The sequence below is a fragment of the Myotis daubentonii genome, chromosome 10 (genome assembly GCF_963259705.1).
Source record: "Myotis daubentonii chromosome 10, mMyoDau2.1, whole genome shotgun sequence".
NCBI classification, from domain to species: domain Eukaryota; kingdom Metazoa; phylum Chordata; class Mammalia; order Chiroptera; family Vespertilionidae; genus Myotis; species Myotis daubentonii.
In genome coordinates this window covers 23,675,878-23,701,490 of record NC_081849.1, presented here as the reverse complement: position 1 = coordinate 23,701,490, position 25,613 = coordinate 23,675,878, and the positions used below count along the sequence as shown (strand labels likewise).

The window sequence follows — 25,613 nt, the reverse complement described above, 5'->3', positions numbered from 1 at the left end:
CACCCTGCCAGGAAAAACAGTGAGTATAAACACTTGGATGAGAGAGACTGGACAGAGCCCTGGGTGGACATTAAGCCTGAGGCAGAAGTAGAGACACATAAAAGAAGACTGGTAATTGGTACACTCCATCTCACTGCATATTTCATCACTACCCACAATCAATGGATATCGGCTGCAACACACACTATCATATTCATAGGAGGCTAACCAGGACGCTCAAACAAAGATGAATGAGCACAAAACCAAGACTCGAACGTGAAAAAGGCATTCATGTCACAAACAGAACTCACACTTAAAGAAAGAGACAATACATTAAATAGAATAAGACCTTAGATTAAGTACAATTAATATCTTCAGAGATAGGCAAGATAACATTTATTTAAAATAAAATCAATTGGTCCTGGCTGGCATGGCTCGGTTGGTTGGGTGTTGTCACGTGCACCAGAAGGTTGCTGGTTCGATTCTGGGTCAGGACACATGCCCCGGTTTGCAGGCTAGATCCCAGGTAGGGAGCATGGAGGAGACAGCTGATCGATGTTGTGCTCTCACATCAATGTTTTTCACTTCTTCCTTCTTCTCTCTCTAAAAAGCAATAAACTATTCTTTAAAATAAATAAATGAATGAAATCAACTGGAACTCTTTGAAGTTAAGTTTTTATCACTGAACTAAAAAACTTAAATAAGGACTAAAAAAGAAGAACAAATTAAATTAGTAATCTGAAGCCAAGAAATTCACCAGAATACAGTATAGAAAGAAGAAGTGAAAATCATTTTTAAATTTAATATGTAAAAGAGAATTGAGTAAGCTCTATCAATAGTTCAACTGCCTTTCTTGCAGAAATGCTAATCCTAAACTTCATATGGAAATGAAAGGAACCCATAAAACCAAAACAATCTTGAAAAATAACTAAACTGGAAGACTCACACTTCCTGACTTCAAAACTTACTATAAAAATACATTATACAAAACAATGTAGTACTTTCATAAGAACGGACATGTATTAATGGATCAGAATTGCGAGTCCACAAATAAACCCTTGTGTCTATGGCCAACTGACTTATGACAGGGTGACATGACTATCCAATGGGAAAAGAATAGTCTTTCAACACGGTCCTGGGACAACTGGATATACTTTTAAACCTAGAATTATATATCTACTCAAACTCTCACTCAAGTGTGAGAGTACAATTAAGACATTTTTGAATCTACAAGGACGCAAAAATTTTGCTTCCCTCAGATTTCTGGTGAGAGAAATGCTCAAATATACATATCTGGAATAAAAAAAAAATCCAAAATAATAATCAAGGTACAAGAAGAGTAAAGCAGAGAAACCAGCAAAGCCTTTAAGTGTTGATTTGAAATAAAAAGCAAAACACAACAGCTTACTAATATTCAAAACTACACTATATGATATTGACAGGAGTAATTTTGAGGGTAAGAAGAGGGGTTGGGAGAAAGGAAAGCAGGTGAATTATAAAGTCCTTGTCTTATTCAGAAGAAACAGAAACTGATTAACATAAATATCAATAGAAAACAAATTTAAATATTAAGTAAAAAAGATTAAGAATATTACATGGCTTCACTTCAAACATTTAAGAAGATATAATGCCTACTCTACACAAACACTTTTGGAGAACACAGAAACTCATTTGTGAAACTAGAAGAACCCTGATATAAAAATCCGATACAGACATAAAAATAATTGCAGGTCAACATCCTTATAGACATAGGCACAAAAATTCTAAACAAAATACTACCAAATCAAATCAAAGTTACGTAAAAAGGAGAATACATAATGGCTAAGTGAAATTTATTCTAAGAATGTAAGGCTGACTTAACATTCAAAAATCAGTATAATTCACCTCATTGGCAGAATAAGGAAAAGAAACATATGATCCTCTTGATAAATATAGAAAAAGCATTTTATAAAATTCAATGCCAAGTAATTGTGGAAAAAAGAAACTTATGCTCACACAAAAACTTGTGCACAAATGTTCATAGAAGGTTCATTCATAATAGCCAAAATCTGGAAACAACTTTCCAATGGATGCAAACTGCGGTACATCTATACTATGGCATTACTACCCAGTATCAATGTACTACTGATACGTGCAACAACTTGGATGGCTCTCAAGGGAATAAAAATAGCCAATTTCAAATGTTATATATTTTATGATTTCATGTGTATAATATTCTTGAGATGATAAAATTATAGAAATGGAGAACAGATTAGTAGTTGCCAGGGGTTGGCTATAAAAGGGTAACATGAGGGTGCGTGGTGATGGATTTGTTCTATATCTTAACTAGGTGGTCACACAAATCTACACCTTTGATAAAACTGTTTAGAACTCAATACATACACAATACACACACACACACACACATGCGCGCGCGCGCACTTGTAAAACTAATGAAATCTGTGTAAAGTCAGTGGATGGTGTATCAAAGCTGATTTACTGGCCCTGGCCAGGTGGCTCAGTTGATTGGAGCGTCGACACCAAAAAGGCTGTGGGTTTGATTCCTAGTCCGGGGATATGCCTAGATTGAGATGAGTATGGGAGGCAACTGATTGATGTTTCTCTCACATCGATGTATGTCTCTCTTTCCTCCCACCCCTTCCTCTCTCTCTAAAAATCAATAAAAACATATCCTCGGGTAAGGATTAAAAACATTTTTTAAGTTGATTTGCTGGTTATGTTCATTGTACAATAGTAACAAGATGTTATCATTTGAGGAAACTGGATGAAGAATATATAGATCTCTCTATTATTTCTTAAATTGCATGTGAAACTACAATATCTCAAAGTAAAAACTATAAAAAAATTAAATAAATAAATAAATAAAATTGATGCTGATATTGGGCAGACTGCATTCAAAATGATATGTCTGAGACAATAAATATTTTAATAATGAGAACTATTGATAGAGAACACACTCTAAGAATTCTGACGTAGGTGGCTAGAGCTGTGGTATGGTCCTACCACTTTATACAATTCAGTATCTATAAAGAATTTCAAGAGAAGCAAACTAATACTGGATTTAGAATCACTGCACAATTGTGCGGATTGCTTACTGCACAAGAGCTCCACGCCAAGAGGCTACGTGGGGGTGGGGACTAAAGTCCAGTCTGTACTCTATTCCCCAATGCACCCATAGCATTTATATCTACCTGAAAAAGGCATTTTTTAAAATGTTGCACAATGGTACACTTTGGGCTAACAGTGACCCACTTGTTCAGTAAATAACTTTCTTTTAAACATAAGAGAAATAATGTTTATTGGGTGTCTATTCCTAGCACTTGTATATACTCATTTTTAAATTTCTGCCTTTCAAAACAAGGAAATATGAGTCCATATCTTAGTTCTGTTGTGCTGCTTGGGTATAGCTTATTCCTTAGGAGGCCTCAGTTCTTTCTCAAATCTTTTTGAAACGAAGTGTATAAATCATTACAAACTAAAATATGAGTTACAGTACTGTATTGTTCTGTTATGGTTTAATTAGTCGTGGCATTGTGTGTGTGTGTGTGTGTGTGTGTGTGTGTGTGTGTGTGTGTGTGTGTAAAAACAACTGCATTCCTTAATAATAGTCTTCCAAGAACTTACTTAATCCTCACCACAACTCTGAGATACATACTATAATGATTCACAATTTACAGATCTAGAAACTAAGATACAGAGAGGTTAAATAATTTGCCCAAGGTCTCTTAACTAAGTGAAAGATCTGGGATTCAAACCCATGAAGTTTGGATCCAAATCACTCTTAACCACTCTACAATAATGCTCTTAGTCACAATTCAAGTTGGCACCTGAAAAACTGTCTAATAGAGGCATCTGATAAGATACTTGTTGAATAAATAAATATAAAAGTAATGATTCTCAACCAAAGATATAACCCTCCCAACCCCACAATGAAGTTGCTCTCATCTCCCAAGATCCTGTCTAGTCTTATCCCCCAATATACCACCATATTGCCACTTTATTAAGAATAAAAACTATAGTTATAAGTCATTGTAACTAATGAAATAACTAATATTTCCCATCCTTTAAGTTTTTAGGAGTCAAAAAATGGTTAAGAACAACTGTGCTGGCAATGTGAACACGCACTCTGATTCTTTTAAGCGCCTTCAAGCTAGGGTGTGAGAAGCTGTTGACTGCTTACTGGCTTCTATGGTACTTCCCTAATGCACACACACAGGAAATGTATCTTTAGGGAGTTACATTAACCAAAGATCTTATTTGCATAGTAGAGGCCCAATCCATGCACCTGTGGGATCCCTCTGCCTGGCCTGCGCCTTCTTGCAATCTGGGACCCCTTGGGGGATGTCGGAGAGCCAGTTTCGGCCCAATCCCACAGGCCAGGCTGAGGGACCCCACTGGTGCACAAATTTGTACACCGGGCCTCTAGTGAATACAAAAATAAGTGGAACAACAAATCGATCTCTCTCTCTCTCTCTTCCTCTTTTTCTCTCCCTCTAAAAAGTCAGTAAATAAAAAATTAAAATAAAATAGCATCATCACGTTCTTTTCTTTTTGTTTTCATTCACTGATTTTTTCTTTGAGAAAGAGAGAGAGATAAATACCACCTTGTTGTTCCCCTTATTTATGCATTCACTGGTTAATTCTTATAGGTGCCCTGATTGGGAATCAAACCCACAACCTTGGCATATTAGAATGATGCTCTAACCAACAGAGCTACCTGGCCAGGGTCTCATCACATTCTTAACATTTGTGATGACTGCCAAGACTGAAATAAATTTTTAAATAAAGCCCCACCCTTTGGATCAGTTGTATCTTTTGAAAGACTAACTATAAATATACCATAAATTATATGTATACCAGATAGTCTCTAAAGCTCTAAAAATAATACAATTCTCAATGAAATCAGAAATTTTCCAAGCCCTAGTTGGTTTAGCTCAGTGGATAGAGCGTCGGCCTGTGGACTGAAGGGTCCCGGGTTCAATTCCGGCCAAGGGCACATGCCCGGGTTGTGGGCTCAATCCCTGGTGCAGGAGGCAGCCGATCAATGATTTTCTCTCATCATTGATGTTTCTATCTCTCTCTCCCTCTCCCTTCCTCTCTGAAATCAATAAAGAAATATATTTAAACCAAGAGTAGTTCAAAACTTTGGAAAACATTTAGAGCAAAACCATCTTCTCTTAAAAAAAGAAAGAAATGTTCCAAGAATATAAAAACTCACCTAGTGCAATGGTTCCAGAGATGCTAGACTAGCCGGCTCATTGCAAGCTTATTAAAAATAGTAATAATTAGCCCCGGACAGTGTTTCTCAGTGGTTAAAGCATAGGCCCAGCTTTAAAAGGGTTGAAGGTCCAATTTCCAGTCAAGGGCATGTACCTAGGTTTCAGGTTCCATCCATGGCCCCAGTCGGGATGAGTGCAGGAGGCGACCAATCAATGTGTCTCTCTCACATTGATGTTTCTCTCTCTGTGTCTCTCCTCCCTTCCACTCTCTCTAAAAATTAAAGGCAAAATATCCTCAGGTGAGGATTAACAAAACAAATAAACAAAAAAAAATCAATGGAAAAAGTATCCTTGGGCAAGTAATAACAAAATAATAATAATAACAATAATAAAAACAAAAAGCAGATTTCCAAGTCCAACCCAAGTAGGTCTAGAATATTAACTTTGGTGGGGAATCAGGTTCCACTGAGACTAGTAAAATTCATTGGCTCTCTCTCCAGAAAAATGCATATATACTCACAATTTTACATATGATAAACCAGCCCCAAACTCATGAATTGCTGGACCCAGGTTAAAAAATAAAAAAAGAATTTAGACCCAGAATTTTATGGTTATTTTCAAAAGGGTAGTTAAATGAAAGAGGAATAAGTTTATTCCATATTCTACCAGATGACAAAGCTGGGAGAAACTCGTAAAAGCTGCAGTTGAATTTATGGAAACTCTTTGTAATAATTAAAGCCAACAAATAATCTGACAGTTCTCTTAAAGCAATAAGCAGGTTGAAATAAGTAGACCTCTTTAAAATGAAGGTTTAGCCCCTAGCCAGGTAGCTCAGTTGGTTAGAGCACCATCCTGATATACCAAGGTTGTAGGTTCCATCCCAGGTCAGGACACATACAAAAATCAAACAATAAATGCATAAATAAGTAGAACAACAAATTGCTGTTTCTCCTTCCCCTCTTCTCTCTCTCTAAAATAAATTTAAAAATAAAATAAAAGTTTAAAAACAAAAAGATTAGAGCTATTATTGAAAGAACTCCCCACACTGGATAGAAGTAGGGCAAGATGACTTCTGAGATCTTTCAATTTTAACATTTTATAATCCTAAGGAGTTTTAGAAGAAGAAGAAGAAAAGGAAAAATATAAAAATTTGATTTTAAACCTTTTTTACTGCTTAAAGGTTGTTTTGTGTTGAAGATTTTTAAAAAAGACTGCCTGCATTTGTATTCTGTGTGTAGCTGTGTCAATGTGCCTGTCTTGAAACGTAAACTATTGCCAAAAGATGTTTTTGATTTAATATCACCTCCTTACTTTTTATCCCCAGCAAAACTTTATTCTTTAAAAGAGTAAGTATAGAAATCATCCTACAACCCTACAAAATAACCTAATCAGTTTCCTTACTATCAACTAAAATTTGTATCCTAATTATACTGAAATAAAACTTATAGTAATAACCCACTCAAGAATCAGAGTACAGCCCTGACTGGTTTGGCTCAGTGGATAGAGCATCAGCCTGCGGACTGAAGGGTCCCGGGTTCGATTCCAGTCAAGGGCATGTACCCTGGTTGCGGGCACATCCCCAGTGGGGGATATGCAGGAGGCAGCTGACCAATGTTACTCTCTCAACGATGTTTTTAACTCTCTATCCCTCTCCCTTCCTCTCTCTAAAAAAATCAATAAAATGTTTGGGGGGGGGGAAAGAATCAGAGTACATTGTTTGGTCTTTTCTTGCTTCTTGGATTTCTTGCACTCTAACTTTAGTATTCAGAGAATAACCTCTCTTCAAAAACATCCCTGAGGGAGAGAGAAAGAGAGAGGAAAGACTATGTATTAAGTAAATGTAGACGTAGGAGACTAAATATGAAAAATAGACTTTTAATCAATACATTTTAACAATGCCTGATGAACTAAAATTTTGCAACCTCCCTCCTTTAAGGAGCACCAAAGATGGGTAGCTCTATAGACACAGAGGCTTCCCTATTTCTGTAAGTAAAACTAAGGAACTAAGCAGAAGGAAATCCTCACATTCTAATGTTAAATGATTACACTGAGAAATGTCATTTATTACTTTTACTACTCATTCTGTTCCTTGATTAAAACTAGAAAAGTAATCAGCTTTGAAAGTGAAAACACAACTGTTCTTTATGAATTCACTTCCCCTTATCTCAAGTCACCACTTTCTGTTGGCAAATGCAATATCTTTCAAGGCAATACCCAGACTTAACTAAAGGTAATAAAAGCTTGTGTTAGACTAATTCTAGCAAAAGGCAACAAGGCATTCACTAAACAACAATTTTTTAAACAGTTTTTTGTAATTGATTTCAGAGAGGAAGGGAGAAAGAGAGAGATAGAAACATCTGTGATGAGAGAGAATCATGGATCACTGCCTCTTGCACGCCCCACACTGGGGATCAAGCCCACAACCCGGGCGTGTGCCCTGACTAGGAATCGAATCCAGACCTCCTGGTTCATGGGTCAACATTTTAACCACTGAAACACACTGGCCAGGCTCAACTTTGAATGCATGATATTTTAAAAACTGTTTTAAAAACTCTAATATTTAAAAACAAGCTACTCTAAAAAATTGATAATAATTCTGTTAATGTAACAAGCAGAGAGCCAATAAAAATATCTTAAATGCAAAACTAAAAAATATCAGATACGAATACTGCCAAAGTAAACATGATGTCTAGTAAGACATCTGTAGGAAGCATTATATTCGGAAAGAACAGCTATTCAAAGGATAACATTTGTCAAAGGATAACATTTCACATCTATAGATGGAGAGATAAGTTTCAAACCTCAAATCACAATTGATCAGAAAAATTGATGTAGTTTTAAGAAGTTATTTCTCTTCCTGAAAGGTTTTCTCAATATTTTGTTTTGTATATGCATGTGTATTTAAAGCTAAATATATTACCTCTTTCTAAAGTACCAAGTTTAGCCCTGACCGGTTTGGCTCAGTGGCTAGAGCGTCGGCCTGCGGACTCAAGGGTCCCAGGTTTGATTCCGGTCAAGGGCATGTACCTTGGTTGCGGGCACATCCCCAGTGGGGGGTGTGCAGGAGGCAGCTGATCGATGTTTCTCTCTCATTGATGTTTCTAACTCTCTGTCCCTCTCCCTTCTTCTCTGTAAAAAAATCAATAAAATATATTTTTTTAAAAAATAATAAAGTACCAAGTTTAGAGTGCACTTTAGAAATTTCATATTCCTCCATCAGGTTTGTGGGGTTTTGCATGTTTTAAGGAATGTGTTTTATGTGACACCAAGATGTTTGTAGTTAGCGTTTGATCAATAACACATCTGATTTAAATTAACTGAGTTGACAGTTTGTTGAAACCATATGGCAGGAGCTACTATGGGTAAAAAGGGAAACAACTCAAAAAAAGTACCATTCAACTCCAAAGATTCTTATTTCGCTTTTTTTGCTAGTTATCATACTTCTAATTTTACTATCTAGTCTTATAGACAATTCAATTATCGTATCTTACATAAAGCTTGGAGCAAATTCACTAACAGTGTAGCAAATATAAAAGGGAAGTGCATGAGATCAGGCTGGACTCTAAATGCAACAGGAAGCCACTTTTGAGCTGGGAAGCAATAATCCTAGCTGTGCTTTCGAAGATAATTCTTTTTCAGCACAGAGGAAAAGGAAGACTGGGAATAGGAAATGAACACTGGAAATGACAGAAACATTATTAGTATATTCCAGGTTAAGGCAGTGGAGGCCTGAATTACAGTAATATCAGAAAGAACTGGGAAAGACAGGCAACAAAGAAGAGCACAACACAATGGTGAGGCTCATGGACCTTAGAACTACACTGATCATGTTCAGATCCTGGCTCTGTCCCTTGCTGGCTATATGGCCCTCAGCCTCAGCTTCCTTCTCTATAAAAAAGAGACAATAAGAGTCAGTTATGAGTAAAGGTTTATAGCTAGTGATATTATTATGAGAATAAAACATAAGTACTTAATGATTAGCTGGATGGGAAAAGTTGAGTAAAAGGAATAAATATATATGTGAGTTTTTAAGTTCTATAACTTGAAGAAAACTTTAAAAACACAAATATGAAAGAGTAAGTTGGCAATACTTATCACTATGTATTGCAGCAATGTTTTTAAATGGAAGACCAAAAACAATCTAAATAACTATCATTTGTGTGGCTGGTAAATTATTGTACATCCATACAATGCAATACTGTTAGCCATGAAGAAAAATCAGATCAATCTAATGTGCTAATAGAGATCAATCCCCAAATTATATTTTTAGTTAAAAAAAAGACAGGTTCAGAAAAAATACTTTATGTTGTACTCTAATTTGTTTAAAATTAAAGATATCATATACCTATATGCATATATGTGCACATTCTATTTCTGAAAAGATACGCCAGAAACTCTAATAGATGATACCTCTGGAGTGAGACTACAGAACTAGGGATCTAGGGTATAAAGGAGATTTTTGTCTTCCCAGTATATTTTTTAAATGAAAATATGTTTTTATTGACAGTAAGGGAGAGGGAGAGAGAGAGAGAAACATCAATGAGAGAGAAACATCAAACGGCTGCCTCTTGCAGGCCCCCTACTAGGGATTGAGCCCACAATCCGGGCATGTGCCCTGACCAGGAATCCAACCTGCAACTTTCAGTAGACAGGATAATGCCCAACCAACTGAGCCACACCAGCCAGGTCAAGCTGTTTTGTGTGTTGTTGTTTTTTTTATTTCTCCCAACCTATCTTATTCAAAGAATTTAAGGCAACTATTTGTTGCAAATATTTCTATATAACGGACATTAAAATGAAAGAAATAAATTATAAGGTTGGAGAGGTAAAAAGTGGTAAACAGGAGATACAGGGTAAGGAGGAAAAATTGACAAGATTTTGGGACCAATTAGATAAGGGATAAGCAAAAAGAAGAAATTTGACCACATTTTCAAGTTTCAGGCTAGAGTCACTAAATTGATGAGATAGACATTAAATTAGTCAAGATAAGAAGCACAGAAGAACAGATATGGCAAAAAAGAGGATAAATTTGTTTTTAGACATGTTGAATTTAAGGTACTCATCAGTCACTTGGGTGGCCATGTCTAGTAGCCCTTGGCAAACAGGCCAGGAAAAGAGGTCTGGGTTGGAGACAGATTTGGCCATGGCCAGGATATTATGATGTCAGCGATGGAAAATAGAGTAAGAAAAACAAACAAACAGATATATTCTCAGATACCAATATTCAGGGCAGATAAAGGAGAGCCAATGACAAGTTCAAGAAATAAAAGGATAACTAAGAGCTCTTTTAAAACAGAGACTTTGTCTAATCATTGTGTATTGCCAGGCTCTACTAAGGAGGTAGTCAAAACAAAATCTAGACAGGTTGGATAGGATGAAGACTAAGCGGTCTCTAAAGGATTTAGTAATTAGGAAGTTATTACCTTAGCAAGAGCACTTGAGTAGAACGATGGAGGCAGAAGTGAGACTACAATAGATTGAAGAGAAAAAAGAAGAAATTAAAATAAACAACAGACTATTTTTTTCTGAAAGCTTGGCTGTGAAGGCAAGAAGTAAAATAAGACATTGTCTCGGGAAAAAAACCTTACTCATGTGATAAGTTGAGAAGAAACAGATTCTACCTGATAAAATAACAGAAAATATAAACACGTGTTTATTAGTAAAGCATGTAAATATAGAAGTTTTAAGAGAATCCCGCTGCTACTAGTTATATATAATTTTTACATAGTATTAAACAAAACATTCACTGATAATGAACTAAAAAGAAAACAGTATCAAAATGTTGATATAGTTGTCTTTACGTGGAATTACTACAGATGATTTTCCCTTGTTTCAAGTTTTCAACATTTTACAAATTTTAATGAGCTTATATTCCTTTTATAGAGGTGGTTATAGGGGTTGGAAGACAACGAGCTTTACCAAAATTAATGGTGTTTCAAGGGCAGAAAAGATTTAAGATATTTTAACTCAAGGAAGACAGACAATAGTAAGAGATAAAATATAAGCAGGCAGAAAGCAGAAAAGAAATAGAAGGGAAAAATAAAACCAACACAGAAATGAAATCTCATTGCAGGTAATACAAAAGACAAACACTGCTCAAAACATAGTAAGGGATATGGACGACAGGACTAAGAAAGGCAAACAAGATATAAATGAACTCTGAAAACCATAAATCATTATTGAAAGAATGAAAGAAGACCTAAATAAATGGGAAAACTTCCCATGTTCAGGTATTGGAAGACATAACATTATTATTATACTCCTGAAAATGATGTGCATATTTAACACAATCCCTATAAGACTCCTAGCTGAGTTCTTCAAATTGGCAACCTGATTCACAAATTTAAATGGAATTGCAAGGGACCCAGGATAGCCAAAAAAACCCTGAAAAAGAATAAAGTAGGAAGACTCACACTTTCTGACTTCAAAATTTTCTACAAAGCAATGGTAATTGAGGCAGTATAGTATTGGCACATGGATAAACATACAGAGCAATGGAATAAAATTGAGAGTCCAGAAATAAACTACTATATGTTTATGGTCAACTAATTTTTTATAAGATTGCCAATGGGAAAAGAATAGTATTTTCAACAAACAGGGCTGGGACAATAAGACAGCAATTGAGATAACCCTTACTTCACAAAAGCATGAAAACTAACTCAAAATGAATCAAAGACATAAATGTAAGAGCAAACTATAAAACTATAAAAAAAACCACAGGTAGGTCTTCATGATCTTAGATTTGGCAAAGGATTCTTAGATCAGACACCAAAAGCAAGAACCACAACCACAAAAGTAGATAAAATGGACTCCATCAAAATTTAAAACTTTCGTCCTTCAAAGGACACAATTAAGAACATGGGCCAAAACCGGTTTGGCTCGGTGGATAGAGCGTCCGCCTGCGGACTGAGGGGTCCCGGGTTCGATTCCGGTCGGGGTCGGGGGCGTGTGCGTGGGTTGCGGGCACATCCCCAGTAGATGTGCAGGAGGCAGCTGATCGATGTTTCTCTCTCATCGATGTTTCTGGCTCTCTATCTCTCTCCCTTCCTTTCTGTAAAAAATCAATAAAATATATTTAAAAAAAAAAAAAAGAACATGGAAAGACATGGGAAAAATATTTACAAATCATGTATCTGATAAGGGACTTATCTCTTGAATATATAAAGAGCCCTTACAGTTCAATAATAAAAAAGACAAGTAATCCAATTAAAAATTAGCAAAGGATCTAACCGACATTTCTCCAAAGAAGACATAGAACTAGTCAACAAGCACGTGAAAAGATGCTCAATGTCAATTACATCTCAAAAAATCTGGAAAAGCCCAGCCGGATGTGGTTTAGTGGTTGAACATCGACCTATGAACCAGGTGGTCACCAGTTAAATTCCCAGTCAGGGCACATGCCTGGGTTGCAGACTCGATCCCTAATAGGGGGCGAGCATGAGGCAGCCGGTCATTGATTCTTTCTCATCACTAATGTTTTTATCTCTCTATCCCTCTCCCTTCCTCTCTGAAATCAATTATATGTATATCTATCTAGATATAGATATAGATATAGATATAGATATAGATATAGATGATATAGATATAGATATATAGATATATAGATATATAGATATATAGATATATATATAGAGAGAGAGAGAGAGGATCTGGAAAAGAAAGAAGAAAGAAAAAAGATGTTCAACATTATCAGTCATCACATAAATGCAAATAAAAAAACTACAATAAGATGCCACTTCATATCCACTAGGATGGTTGAAAAAGTCAGATAACAGCAAATATTGACAAGGATGTGGAGAAATTGGAATCCTCATAACACTGGTGGTAGGAATATAAAATTCCAGCTGTTTTGGAAAACAGATTGGCAGTTCCTCAAATGGTTAAACATGCATAGAATTACCATATGACTAAACAATTCTACTCCTAGATATATACCTGAGAAATAAAAACATATGTCTACACAGAAATCTGTACACAAATCTTAATAGCACCATAATTCATAATAGCCCAAAAGTGGAAACAATGTAAATGTCCATCAATGGATAAATGGATAAATAAAATATGGCATATCCATACAATGGAATATTATTTAGCCAACAAAAGGAATGAAATACTGATACTTGTGATGAACTTTGAAAACATTATACAAAGTGAAAGAATGCAGTCACAAAGGATCATATAATATATGACTCCATTCATATGATAAATAGGGAAATCTATAGAGACAAAAAATAGATTACTAGTTGCTTAAGGCTGGGGAGGGAGGGAGGTAGGAGGTGGGCAGGAGGATAAGGAAGTGACAGCTAAAAGATATGGGGGTTCTTTTTGGACTGATGAAAAATGTTTTAAAATTACACATATCTACCCTAGCTGGTATTGCTCAGTGGATAGAGCATTGGCCTGCGGACTGAAGGGTCCCGGGTTCGATTCCGGTCAAGGGCATATGCCTGGGTTGCTGGCTCAATCCCCAGTCGGGGAGGCCTTCAGGAGGCAGCCAATCAATGATTCTCTCTCATCATTGATGTTTTTATCTTTCTTTCCCTCTCCCTTTCTCTCTGAAATAAAAATAATATTTAAAAAATAAATAAAATAAAATTGCACATATCTAAATTGTACACTTTACATGGTAAGTTGGATGGTATGTGAATTATATCTCAATAAATCTATTAAAATATAAATGGAAATGTTCAGAAAAAGTTTAAAAGGGTTAAGTACTCTTGTGCTATAGAAAACAAATCAAAAATGGAATTGCAAACCATTTATAAAATAACTACAACTATAACCCACAGGACACAACTATAGCACCATACAAAAGAAATCATAATTTAAATACCTGGAAAGAATGAAAAGAACATTAAGCATCCAACATAAGAAGAGAGAAAAACAATCACAAAACAAAAACTAAAGGAAGGATTTAAAACAATGAAAGAAAAAATTAATAAATAAAAAAAGAGAACTAATTTTAAAAATCCGAGAGCTGGCTCTAAACAAGAAAAAGGGGCAAGGCCTCACATGTACAAAATAAGAAGTGATAGTGAGTAAAGTGAAAATGTAATCAAAGACACAAGAATTTTTTTTAACTCATAAAATGATATCTTGCTCAACTTCACACAAATAATTTTGAAAACTTGGATGAAATAGATTCTTTTCTAGGATACTAGTAATATAAATTATCAAAGCTTCCCCCAAAAGATATAAAACTTAAGCAATTAAAGTATCATAGAAGTAGAGATCTTGCCAAAGAGCTACTATCTCCACAAAATACTCAAGGTCAAATAATTTCATGGGCAATTCAACCAAACCTTTAACTTTAATACCATTTAACCAGAGAGTGAAAGAAAAGGGGGAAAAAAAGCATAGAAAAAGAAAGAAAAGTTTGAAGTTGTTTTTATGCAAGTGGCATAATTCAACAAAGAAAAAAACACAGAAAACTACAAGCAATTTAGCTTATGAGGAGAAATGCAAAATTTCTGAATAAAGTTTAGCAAACAGAACCAAGCAATATATTTAAAACTAGAGGCCCAGTGCATGGATTCGTGCACCAATGGGGTCCCTCAGCCTGGCCTGAGCCCTCTCGCAATCTGGGACCCCTTGGGGGATGTCAGACTGCTAGTTTTGGCAGATCCCTGCAGGCCAGGCCAAGGGACCCCACCGGTGCACGGATTGAGCCTCTGCTATGCATGTAAGATCTTTGGTTAATCTCTTCCCACCTTCCCCACTCCCCACTTCCCTCTGAGATTCATCAGTCTGGTTCCATGTTTCCATGCTTTGCATTGAGTGTCTTCCCCCTGGTGGTCAGTGCATGTCATAGCTACTGGACAAACGGTTGCTTAGGCTTTTATATATATAGAATATATAGATAAAACAGAACGACAGAGTGAATGGATTAAGGAATATGAGGATGGTCCAGTAATAGTAAATCTATTAGTACAATTCACTACAATATTAGATCAAATGAGAAAAATTACCTTAGTCCTCATAGGGGCTGAAAAGGCCTTTGACAAAATTTACTTCCATATTAAAAAATCTGAATAAAATGGTAACAGCTGACTACTTTCACATGATAAATATGTATACTTTAATCTAAAGTCAGGCCAAAATTTAATAGGAAAACACTAACAATATGCCACTGAAGTCAAGAATAAGACATGCCGAAACCGGTTTGGCTCAGTGGATAGAGCGTCAGCCTGCGGACTGAAAGGTCCCAGGTTCGATTCCAGTCAAGGGCATGTACCTGGGTTGCGGGCACATCCCCAGTAGGAGATGTGCAGGAGGCAGCTGATCCATGTTTCTCTCTCATCGATGTTACTAACTATCTCTCTCCCTTCCTCTCTGTAAAAAATCAATAAAATATATTTTTTTTAAAAAAAGAATAAGACAAAGATCCACTACTATCTTATTGTTTAATATTTTTGGAAAGTACTAGACAAATCAATTTGATAAAAGAAAGAAATAAGTTTTAAAATTGTTAAGGAGATAAAATATCTTTATTTGATAATTTTATAATTATTTAACTATAAAACCCAAGGAAAACAACTCTCTTATTTTTTCTTAAAGATTTTTTTAAAATTGATTTTTAGAAAGAGGAGAGAGAGGGGAGAAAGAAACATCTATGTGGGAGCAAAACATCTCTTGGCCACCCCTGTATGCCCCCTCCTACCAGGGATCAAGTCCTGGGCATGTGCCCTGACCCGGAATTAAATCGGCAACCTCTTGGCCCAGCTGGTGGGGTTTGCTTTTTTAATGCTGACCCAGAAACCAAGAGGTCACTTGTTTGATTCCTGGTCGGGGCACCTGGCCAGGTTGCAGGCTCAATCCCCAGTAGGGGCGTGCAGGAGTCACCTGATTGATAATGTTCCTCTCTCATCGATGTTTCTATCTCTCAATCCCTCTTCCTACACTCTCTTTAAAAATCAATAAAACATATTTTTAAAAATAAATAAACTGGCAACCTCTTCATGCACAGGAGGACACCCAACCAAATGAGCCATACTGGTCAGGGCAACAACTATCTTTTTATTACTATTTACAGAAAGTATTATAATTCCAAAGGTATCTATGTACAAATTAATACTCAGAAATTAATAGCATTCCTATATTCAAACAAGATAAAAGACATAATAGAAGTAGAAACTCCATTTACAACAACAACAAAAAGAGAGAAAATACCAAGGAATAAACAAAACAAGAAATGTGAAAGGTCCATATGAAAAAAATTTAAATCTTATTGAGGGATGCAAAAGAAAACTTGAACAATAAAAAATGAATATGTACCCTGTTCTTGAACAGAAGATTGAACCTCAAGTAGATGTCAATTATATCTAAATCAATCTATAAATATAATGCAGTACCAATAAAAATACTAACAGGATAGGGTAGGGTAGCTTGATAAACTAATTTTAAGTTTTATGGAAAAATAAACAAGCAAGAATATCCCTGGGAAGTAGAATGAGAGAGGACTATAATCAAAGAATGAAGTCATTAGGTATAAATAGGTAAACTAATCAATGAAACAATAAAAGTCCAGTAGAAACCAAAATTATATGTAGGAACTAAGTACACCTATAGACAATATTTCAGTACTGTGATAAGGGGGTAGCCACCTGGAAGAAAAGTGAAGTTGGATTCCTATACATCTCTATACTCTACACAACTTATATTTTGTATGGATACGTGTATTTAACTTAAAAATAAAATTATAAAAGTATCAGGAGGGAAAAACAAGAATTTTAATTTTAGTTAGAAATAATGTTGAAATAGAGAAGACCTATCTTATAACACAAAACTTAAAATCCAAAAGTGACTGATAATTACAACTATAAAAATTTTTTCATTTCTTTTAAAGTTATACACTATTAAACAAAGTCAAAAGCCAAGTGACAAACTGTGAAAAATGTGTGCAACATGTAGCAAAGACCTCAAAAACATTTCCTAAGAACAGAGTTCCCACAAACAGGATTAAACATGCCAATAGAAAAATGAACAAAAAATACATATCCAGATGAATAAAAAATATAAGCAAATGCTATAAATAAAGGAAACAAATATGGTTCTTATACCTATTGAAAAGATGAAAAAAATACCTATTACACTGGCAATTTAAAGAAGTTTGATAACCTACTCTGATACCAAGGGTATGGAAAGTCAATACTCCAACAATAATAGTGGAACATAAACTGGTACTGCCTCTGTGGAGGGCAATTTGACAAAATCTATCAAAATTTAAATAGTACAAACAACAACAACAAAAATAGGAAAAAAATTTAAATAGTATATATCCTTTGACCTGCAATTGAACTTCTAGGAATATATCCTAAAGACAGACTCACTCAATGTACAAAATTATATATGCACAAGAATATTCATTGTATCATCATTTGCATTAGCACAACTGTATACATTTTAAATGCCCAGCCAAACAAAGAAATGCTACCATCCTCCCTCCTCTCCTCCCAACCCCACATCTCTCTGGCAAGGATACACAAAAAAAATTTATCACTGGTTGCTTCTAGGAAGGAAGCCAATTAGCTGAAATCAAAACTAGAAGGAAAACTTGCTTTTTAACACATGCTCTTTTGCAACATTTGGGTTTTATATCACAAACATATATCACATTTTAAAACCTTAAGATTTCAGTATTTTTACCCAGCTTTACCAATTGTTACATTTTCCCTCCTCCTTTTTTAATCCATTTTCTAATTCCTACATTACCAATGTTTTAACTGTTTCCCCAGCTAATACTGTACATGGTATTTAATCAAACTCACAATTAATCTTAACTTGGGTTCCATTATCCCCATCATTTCCTTGCTTCAGAGCTCTACCACTGCATCTCCTCTACAAAAAGATCTGTTCCCTATTCCTTGCGTGTATGGAGATGATGAGTTAGTAAAAATCCAGGACCAAGAAGCTATGAAATTCCTTGGCCTATGGGGCAAACAGTCACTACTCTATTTTAAGAGACAGCAAAAAGAAGAGGCTGCTCAAACAAGGTTTCACAAAATATCACTTGTACTGTCACTATGGAGAGTCTAGTCCACTATTTTTATGTTTCAGAACTTGATTTTTATCCATTTGTCCAGAGTCAGTGGAGCCTACAGGGCAGGGGTGGGGAATGTCTGGCTCAAGGGCTGTAGAAGGCCCTCAAAATCATTTGGTCTGGCCCTGCCAAGGCATTAGGGGTGAGTTAATTAAATGTTTGACCACAGGCTCATTTTTAAGTTGATAATTTTGTATGGCCTTCAAATGATGTTATAAATATCAAATGGCCCTTGGCAGAAAAAAGGTTCCCCTCCCTGCTCTAGAGGAATGAACCAAATCAATCAAATTGAATTCACAAGAAACTAACTGCTTACACATGCCAAAGTGTTAATTTAGAATTTAAGAATATATATGTATGTAAGTAATTATGTGTATATACATATGTCACTTGAAGTGGGTATATATACAGGTGTGTTCCCTAAAAAGGTATACACATTTTAACAGCTGATAGCTCAATTGATGTTTCTTTGTTTTCAGATTTAATCCACTGGAATTAATAATGGTAGCCAAAGTGTGTATACATTTTTGGGACACAGTGTGTGTGTGTAGAGTATCAATTCATGCATACCAAGGAATCACACACAAATGGAAGGTATACCCAGTAACCACATGGTGCTATGAGTGTGTATAGGGAGAAAAGAATAAATCAGAAGGTCTGAGAAGACTTCCCTGAAAAAGCAGTGTGATCAAGCTGAGATCCAATGGAAGAAAAAGTAAAAATAAAGAGAGAGAGAAAATGGAGAGCAAGAGGGTTCCTGAATGATGGGAGAGCGGGTGCAATGGCTCCATGGCAGAAGGGAGCATGATATGTCTGAGGAAGTGGGAAAAGATCAAAGGGCAAGACCGTATGATGTAGAATTAACTAGAGAGTTAACTACAAACTGTGTAGTGCCTTTTAGGCCATATTAAGGATTTCTGCCTTATCCTAAAAGCAATGAAAAGCTAGCAAAGGGGTGTAAACAGACATGGGAACAGACGTGTGCTAGCAGAAGATCAGCATGCTTACGAATTGCGGGCAAGAGTAGAATCAGAAGACTGCTTAGAAAGCTACTGCAGGAGACCTAAGTGATAGATGATAGCAGCATGGACCGGAGTTAGGGCAGAAATACAACAAATAGGACTTTGTAACTGATTATACCCGAAATGCAAGGAAAAAGAAAATGTTAAAGAGGATGCCCAAATTTCAAATTTGCATCACAACGTGGGTCAGGGTGCTATCACTGAAAGGGAGATGCTCCAGGAAGACCAGATGGTTCAGTTTTGTTTCACTGAGAGAGAGATGGAGGGGAGATGCACAAAACGTAAGGAAGGGATCTGGGTGCTCAGAATCTGGAAATCTTTGTAGAAAAGGATGAAAAATGAAAAATGGGGTTAGATGCAAAGGAAAGAGAACATTAGCTGCAAAAACTTAAACCTCTATTTATTTGTTTATTTTTTACCTCCAGGTTCAGCCACAAAACAGGCCTAGACATTTCTATCCCTCCCCATCACCTAAAATCTTTTCAAACATCTCAAAATAAGGGGGGAGGGTGAGCTTAAATGCAATACTTAGGAAAAGAAAGCATTGGTGTGAAAGAATTTCAAAGTATATATTGCGATATCAGATGTTCCAATTCTGAGAATAAAGAAAAGACAGAGGCTGCCTACTTGGGGAAGAAAGGATGAGAAAAAGAAAGAGGCTGATGATCCCAAAGCCTGAATTCTCACAGTTTAAACACGTTTATCTTTACCTCTGGACAAACAGCCTTTCTTGGCCTTTGGTGCTGAGGGAATACAGAAATAATAGCTCCACACTGAGGCCCCTTATCAGAAATCATGGCTTCCACTGCCACCAAGTGGTGGCAGTGAGGAAGTGCATCGACCAGGTTCTTGAAGCCCGGAAATGTCTCTATGAAGCCCATGATATAATTAATCTAAGATCAAAGACCTAAAGATTTCAGTAGTAAAGGGCAAGCCGGCGATAGGTTTTGGTAAGAGACTTATCTTCTAATGTGTCAGCACACAAAAATGTAAGTATCTGTTATTAACTGGGGGTGAGGGAAAAAAAGGACTCCTGTTTTCAAAGAAAAATCACATACCATTTAGTGATTGCAAAATACCCAATCTGATACTATCAACTCAAAACCAACTCCTGGTACATTACACACTTGACCATTTAATAGTACTTCAATGTTCATTTCAATGGCGCATTAAGAATGGGCTAACATGTATCTCTGCCACACATCAATAACTGTATCACAGACAGAAGCAACTCTCATTGCATATATCCCTTTGTTACCTTCAAATGAATCAAATAACAATTTTCGACTACGTAAAAGTACAAGGCACGGTAATAAACACAATTCAAAAACCATCATGCTCTCAAAATCCATCAGCTACATGTATCACTGATAAAACCAACTTCAACAGTATTCACACACAAAACACGGTGCATGATTAACACATCATCCTGAGAGTTCTCTTCGTGGTAAAAAGAAAGCTTGCCCAGTTCATATTTGACCTTCTATGTGGCATTTAATTCCCTGCCCCTCCTGCTACGACGCTGATCATTTACTTATAAATGTATAGTTTCACAATGGTCTTGGACATACAGATCAACTGGACTTGTCTTTGTTTTTTAAGGCATCTGAACTGGATGGAGGAGATGGAATTGTGGGCCAAAACGTGAAAAATAGTCACACTGGGTACATTTTTCCAATTCTTAGCCAGCTGTTTTTTATAGAGCAGACACGGCACAATTTTGTCAGTATGTTCTTGATCTTCGTTTTCTTCCCTTAAAAATCCAGCCACACTATCCATTCTGCCTCTGGACATTCTAAAACATGAATAATGTAACTAGTTTTCCCTGAATCTCTTGGTTCTTCTGTTTCCCACCCACCTCCCAACAACCCCTCCACTCCACGCCTACCCCCCCTTTCTTGGTTCAGAATGCCTAACTTTTTTTTTTTTCTACACACTCCAGATGGTTTTTACAAAAATTACTCTTTGGAATGCTCTTCCCTCTTCTCTCCTCAATTTAGCACCCCTTGAAAAGACAATGTCCACAGCCAGAAGCCAGTGTCTTTCTTTTACAAGATCAAACTGCGGGGAAGGACGAGACTAGGAACCGAGTGAGCGAAACATTTGGGGATGTCAGTGAGACAGCGGGCTCTCCTTTGAAAAGAAAACACAACTCTCAGCACAAAGCTTTTGAACAGAGCAAAAATACCCCCCCCCCCCCACCTCCCCGTGTGCTCCTGTTCCCTCCCTGACCTCACCTTTCCTTTTCTCTAAGCCCCGGCCCCTCGGAGATGTGTGGGGCCTGCCTTTCCTCCTCTCAAGGGAAAGAAAGCCAGGGAGAAAAGCAAAGGTAGCAGCCACCTGCCCGCCGCGCCCGCGAGCTGTCAGGGCCACGGGACCCCGTCCCACGACTCACCTGGCAGGTGCGGCCGTCCGGAGAGTTGCACGAAGCGGTTGAGCTGGCCAGTCCCCCGACCCCCGCTGCCCCCACTGCCCCCGCCGGCCCCGCTACCTCCGCCGCCGCCACCATTGCTCGCGGCGCCTCCTCCCCTCCTGCGGTTCCTGTCCCAGCCCTGGGCGGCCGACATGACCCGCTAGCGATTGCCGCAGCCCGGTCCCGGCAGCCCTTGGCCCGGCAGCACTAGCCGAGCCTCCTTGCAGGGCTCCTCTAGAGACCCAGGAGACAGGGAAGGGGGAGCGCCCGGTTTCTCCAGTGACCAATGACTGGCTGACTTCGTGACAGGCAGCCAATGGCCGGCCGTCTTCTTGGCAGGTGGAGGGAGGCGGGGAGAGACGTGGTAACCATAGCTATGGTTGGAAAAAGTGGGGTCTGAGTAAGGCAGAAGCAGCCGCTCCTCGCGCGCACCCACCGCGGAAGCCAATCCGCGGCGACGCCTGCGGGGGCAGGCGGGCCAATCAAAGGCCGAGTGAGCGAGGCCACGCCTGGGGGGAGTGCCGGCGCCGGCTAGTCCTGGAGGAAGATCGATTAGCATCCAGCGGTTCTCAACCTGTGGGTCGAGACCCCTTTGGCGGTCGAACAACCCTTTCACAGGGGTCGCCTAAGACCATCCTGCATATCAGATATTTACATTACGATTCATAACAGTAGCAACATTATCGTTATGAAGTAGCAACGAAAATAATTTTATGGTTCGGTCACAACATGAGGAACTATTTAAAGGGCCAGAAGGTTGAGAACCACTGGATATGCACATATACGTAGGTGCAGACCGTACTCCTCCAGCTTTACCGACGGAGATCCCTTTCCCTGGCCTATGACACACAGAAAGGGCTCTTTTGGGGGGGGGGGGGGAATTCAAGGGCGGAGGCAAAACTTAAATGTAAGGAGGGATTCCCGGGTTCCATTTCTCTTGTCTTTCAGTGGACCGACAACTCCCTAATTCACTATAAGCCACGTCCCGAGCAAACCATTTTAAACCTGCTTTGCAAACATGGAAAAATGTTCCAGCTCGCCGGTAATTATAGTAACACGAATTAAGACGCCCCTCTCGCCTCCCCAATGAGAAACCTGCTCTGGATCATTACGTTAGTAAAGATTTTTTTTTAAAGTAACACCCAGCCGAGAATAGAGGGCCAAGAAAAAGGTAATTTCATAGCTGCCGATGGCTATGTAAACGTTTTTGTTCCATCAAACACCTTCTGCTCCTAGAAAATGTTAATCAGCTTAAAGACAGGAACAGTTAATGGAAGATCGAGATCGAAGAAAAGTGTAGATGTACGGGTCAGAAATGCCTATTGTTCCAAAATTAAACAGAAAATGTGGCTTTGAACTTACTGGGCGCGGTGCAAAGTGGGAAAATACAGATTGTTCACTGATGTCTATCTACGATGAGGGAAAGGCTTATAAATTGCGCAAAGGAAACAAAACTTTTCAAGGTTTTCTCCCTGATGGTGTGTGTGTGTGTGTGTGTGTGTGTGTGTGTGTACTGCTTCATATGAGAGAACCTCATGTGATGCAGAGAAAAAAAGAAAATGTGCGCCCTGACTGGTTTGGCTCAGTGGACAGAGCGTTGGCCTGCAGACTGAAAGGTCCCAGGTTTGATTTCGGTCAAGGGCATGTACCTTGGTTGTGGGAACATCCCCAGTGGGGGGTGTGCAGGAGGCAGCTGATGGATGTTCCTAACTCTCTATCCCTCTCCTTTCTTCTCTGTAAAGAATCAATAAAATATATTTTAAAAAAAAGAAAGAAAGAAAATGGGCTAGAGCTGAGGATGCATACATCTTGGTGCAAATTTCATGGGCCACTAATTCCATCTTCTTATTATTCTACTTCAGTCCCTGTCGCCAGGTATTTTACCCATTAAGCACTATAACACACTGCTTACGAAAATACTGGAGACCTGGAAAAAAACGTTTATGGCTCTAAAATATAAAAACCAAATTTAGTAAATGTTACTTTTCTAAAGAGTAACCAAATAGCAGATAAAGTAAATTTTATTTTTCTAGAAGTACCTATTCCAAGTAAATAAAGAGTGAATGATAGAATGTCACCATTTTGCAGCCCCTGATGAATTCAGAAATCAACCCATTGAGCATTAACCATCCTAGCATCACAAAATGAAAGATGAGACTTGTGTCTCTACAACATAAAGATACAATGAAGTGTCTTGTAGGAAAAAATTGAATCTTAATCTCATCACATGTCTCTATCTAACTACCAATTTATAGAAAATACATAGGACGAGGGGAAATGCTACAGTGGTATATTTTTTAAAAAATGCTGCAGAGATACAAACAGCAAAATTCAGATTATTGAAATTCTACAGGATAAACAAACAAGTTTCTTCAACAAATAAATTGCAAAGGAAAACGATCTGGAGGGAAAGATGTGTAGGTTAAAAGGAAACTTGTGAAGGTTGTATAACTGTGAATACACTAAAAATCATTGTACTGTAATGGTTGTACAACTTTGTTAATATATTTAAACCACTGAGGTGTACACTTGAAAGGGTGAATTTTATGGCATGTAAGTTATATCTCATTTTTTAAAAATTTAATAATATAGAAAGGGAGAAGTGGATGGGGAGCTAGATGAAAGAACATTAACCATTAGCTGAATCTGGGTGATGAGTACATGAGAATTGTCATTATACTGTTCTGTCTACCTTTGTATATATTAGCAGGTCTTCATAATAAAAAGGAAAAAATAGTCTAGAAAAATAAGATTATATTAACAAACAACTGAAAATTATCTCATAGTTTTATGTATATGTCAATGTTAAATTTCAGAAACAAAATGAAAGATTTATTCTTGACTAAATTTAAAGCATTACATTATTTTAAAAGTTTTTTTAAAGGTTAGAGCCAAATTCTTTTAGCATAGAATGTGAGTACACTTTGCTGGGTATTGACATGATTTGGAGAGGGACCTTCAAAATAAGTGCACACAGACAATATGTACCCGCTAACACAATGTAATAGCAAGCACACAATATTGCCTATGAAGTAATAATGCCAACAATATTAACTTCAATCTAATCAAGATTTAACCTATAACATCCACTTACAGGAACTTTCAGGGGGGAAAGGAACAAGTTAAATGACATGTGAAACAATCAAATTCAGGGGGACCGTCTCCACAATATCCAGCCTAGTCTCGTCAGTATAAGTCAATATCATGAAAAACAAAATGGGAAAAACCAAGATGGCGGTATAGGTAAACACCGGAAATTGCTGCCTCCCACAACAACTTCAAAAATACAATGAAAAGACAAAACAGACATCATCCAGAACCACAGGAAGGCTGGCTGAGTGGAAATTCTACAACTAGAAGGAAAGAGAAAAGCACACTGGACTCAGAGGAGCTACGGAAGTAAAGTGCAGAGGTACGGAGGCTCGAGTGAGCGGAAAGGGGCTGGTACCTGAGGACACGGCTGTCTTTTTGAATCGGGAGGGAGTCACAAGCTCCCGACTGCTCTGAACTCCAGTTCCGGGAAGTCTCTGGGGAGCCAGGACTCATACGGGGAGAAACTGGACGGTCTGGCAGCAGGCAGAACTTGGAATTTGTGGGCGGTTTTCCCTCAGAGGTGCTTGCAGCAATTTCCGGGACACTGAGATGCGGGCCCCTTAGGGCAGGGCTGACCATCAGCCACAGCTGCTTGCTCCGCCCTGTTGATTCCCTGAGACCCCGCCCCACCCAGGCTGCAGCAGAGGCTTTTGCATATGAATGCCCTGGTCCTTTGCAATCTGAAAATTACCTAACAAATTTGCAGCTGGGCCAGACAGACCCAGAACTTCCAAGAGAAGGCCCAAGGCCCCACAGCAGCTTGCATTGCTTCACATCTGGGCCTCATCTGGGCACCTCCAAACCCCCCAAAAAGGAAGGAGAATCTGCAGATCTCTTCATAGCTCCTG

At 37.8% G+C, this 25,613-nt stretch overlaps 1 protein-coding gene across 4 annotated transcripts in view; it reads right to left on the bottom strand.

Annotated features, from left to right (window-relative positions):
- The window catches only part of KLHDC10 (kelch domain containing 10), a 52,116-nt gene extending 30,168 nt beyond the window's left edge, over positions 1–21,948 (bottom strand). Inside the window, exon 1 of one of the 4 annotated variants that reach the window (XM_059711788.1) lies at positions 21,655–21,948. In XM_059711788.1, coding sequence (XP_059567771.1) covers positions 21,655–21,826 — 172 coding nt within the window. In that variant the 5' untranslated portion in view covers positions 21,827–21,948. The remainder of the gene's footprint in view (positions 1–21,654) is intronic. The other 3 variants (XM_059711789.1, XM_059711790.1, XM_059711791.1) reach the window with 3 other exon arrangements.
- Between the last annotated feature and the right edge of the window lie 3,665 nt (positions 21,949–25,613).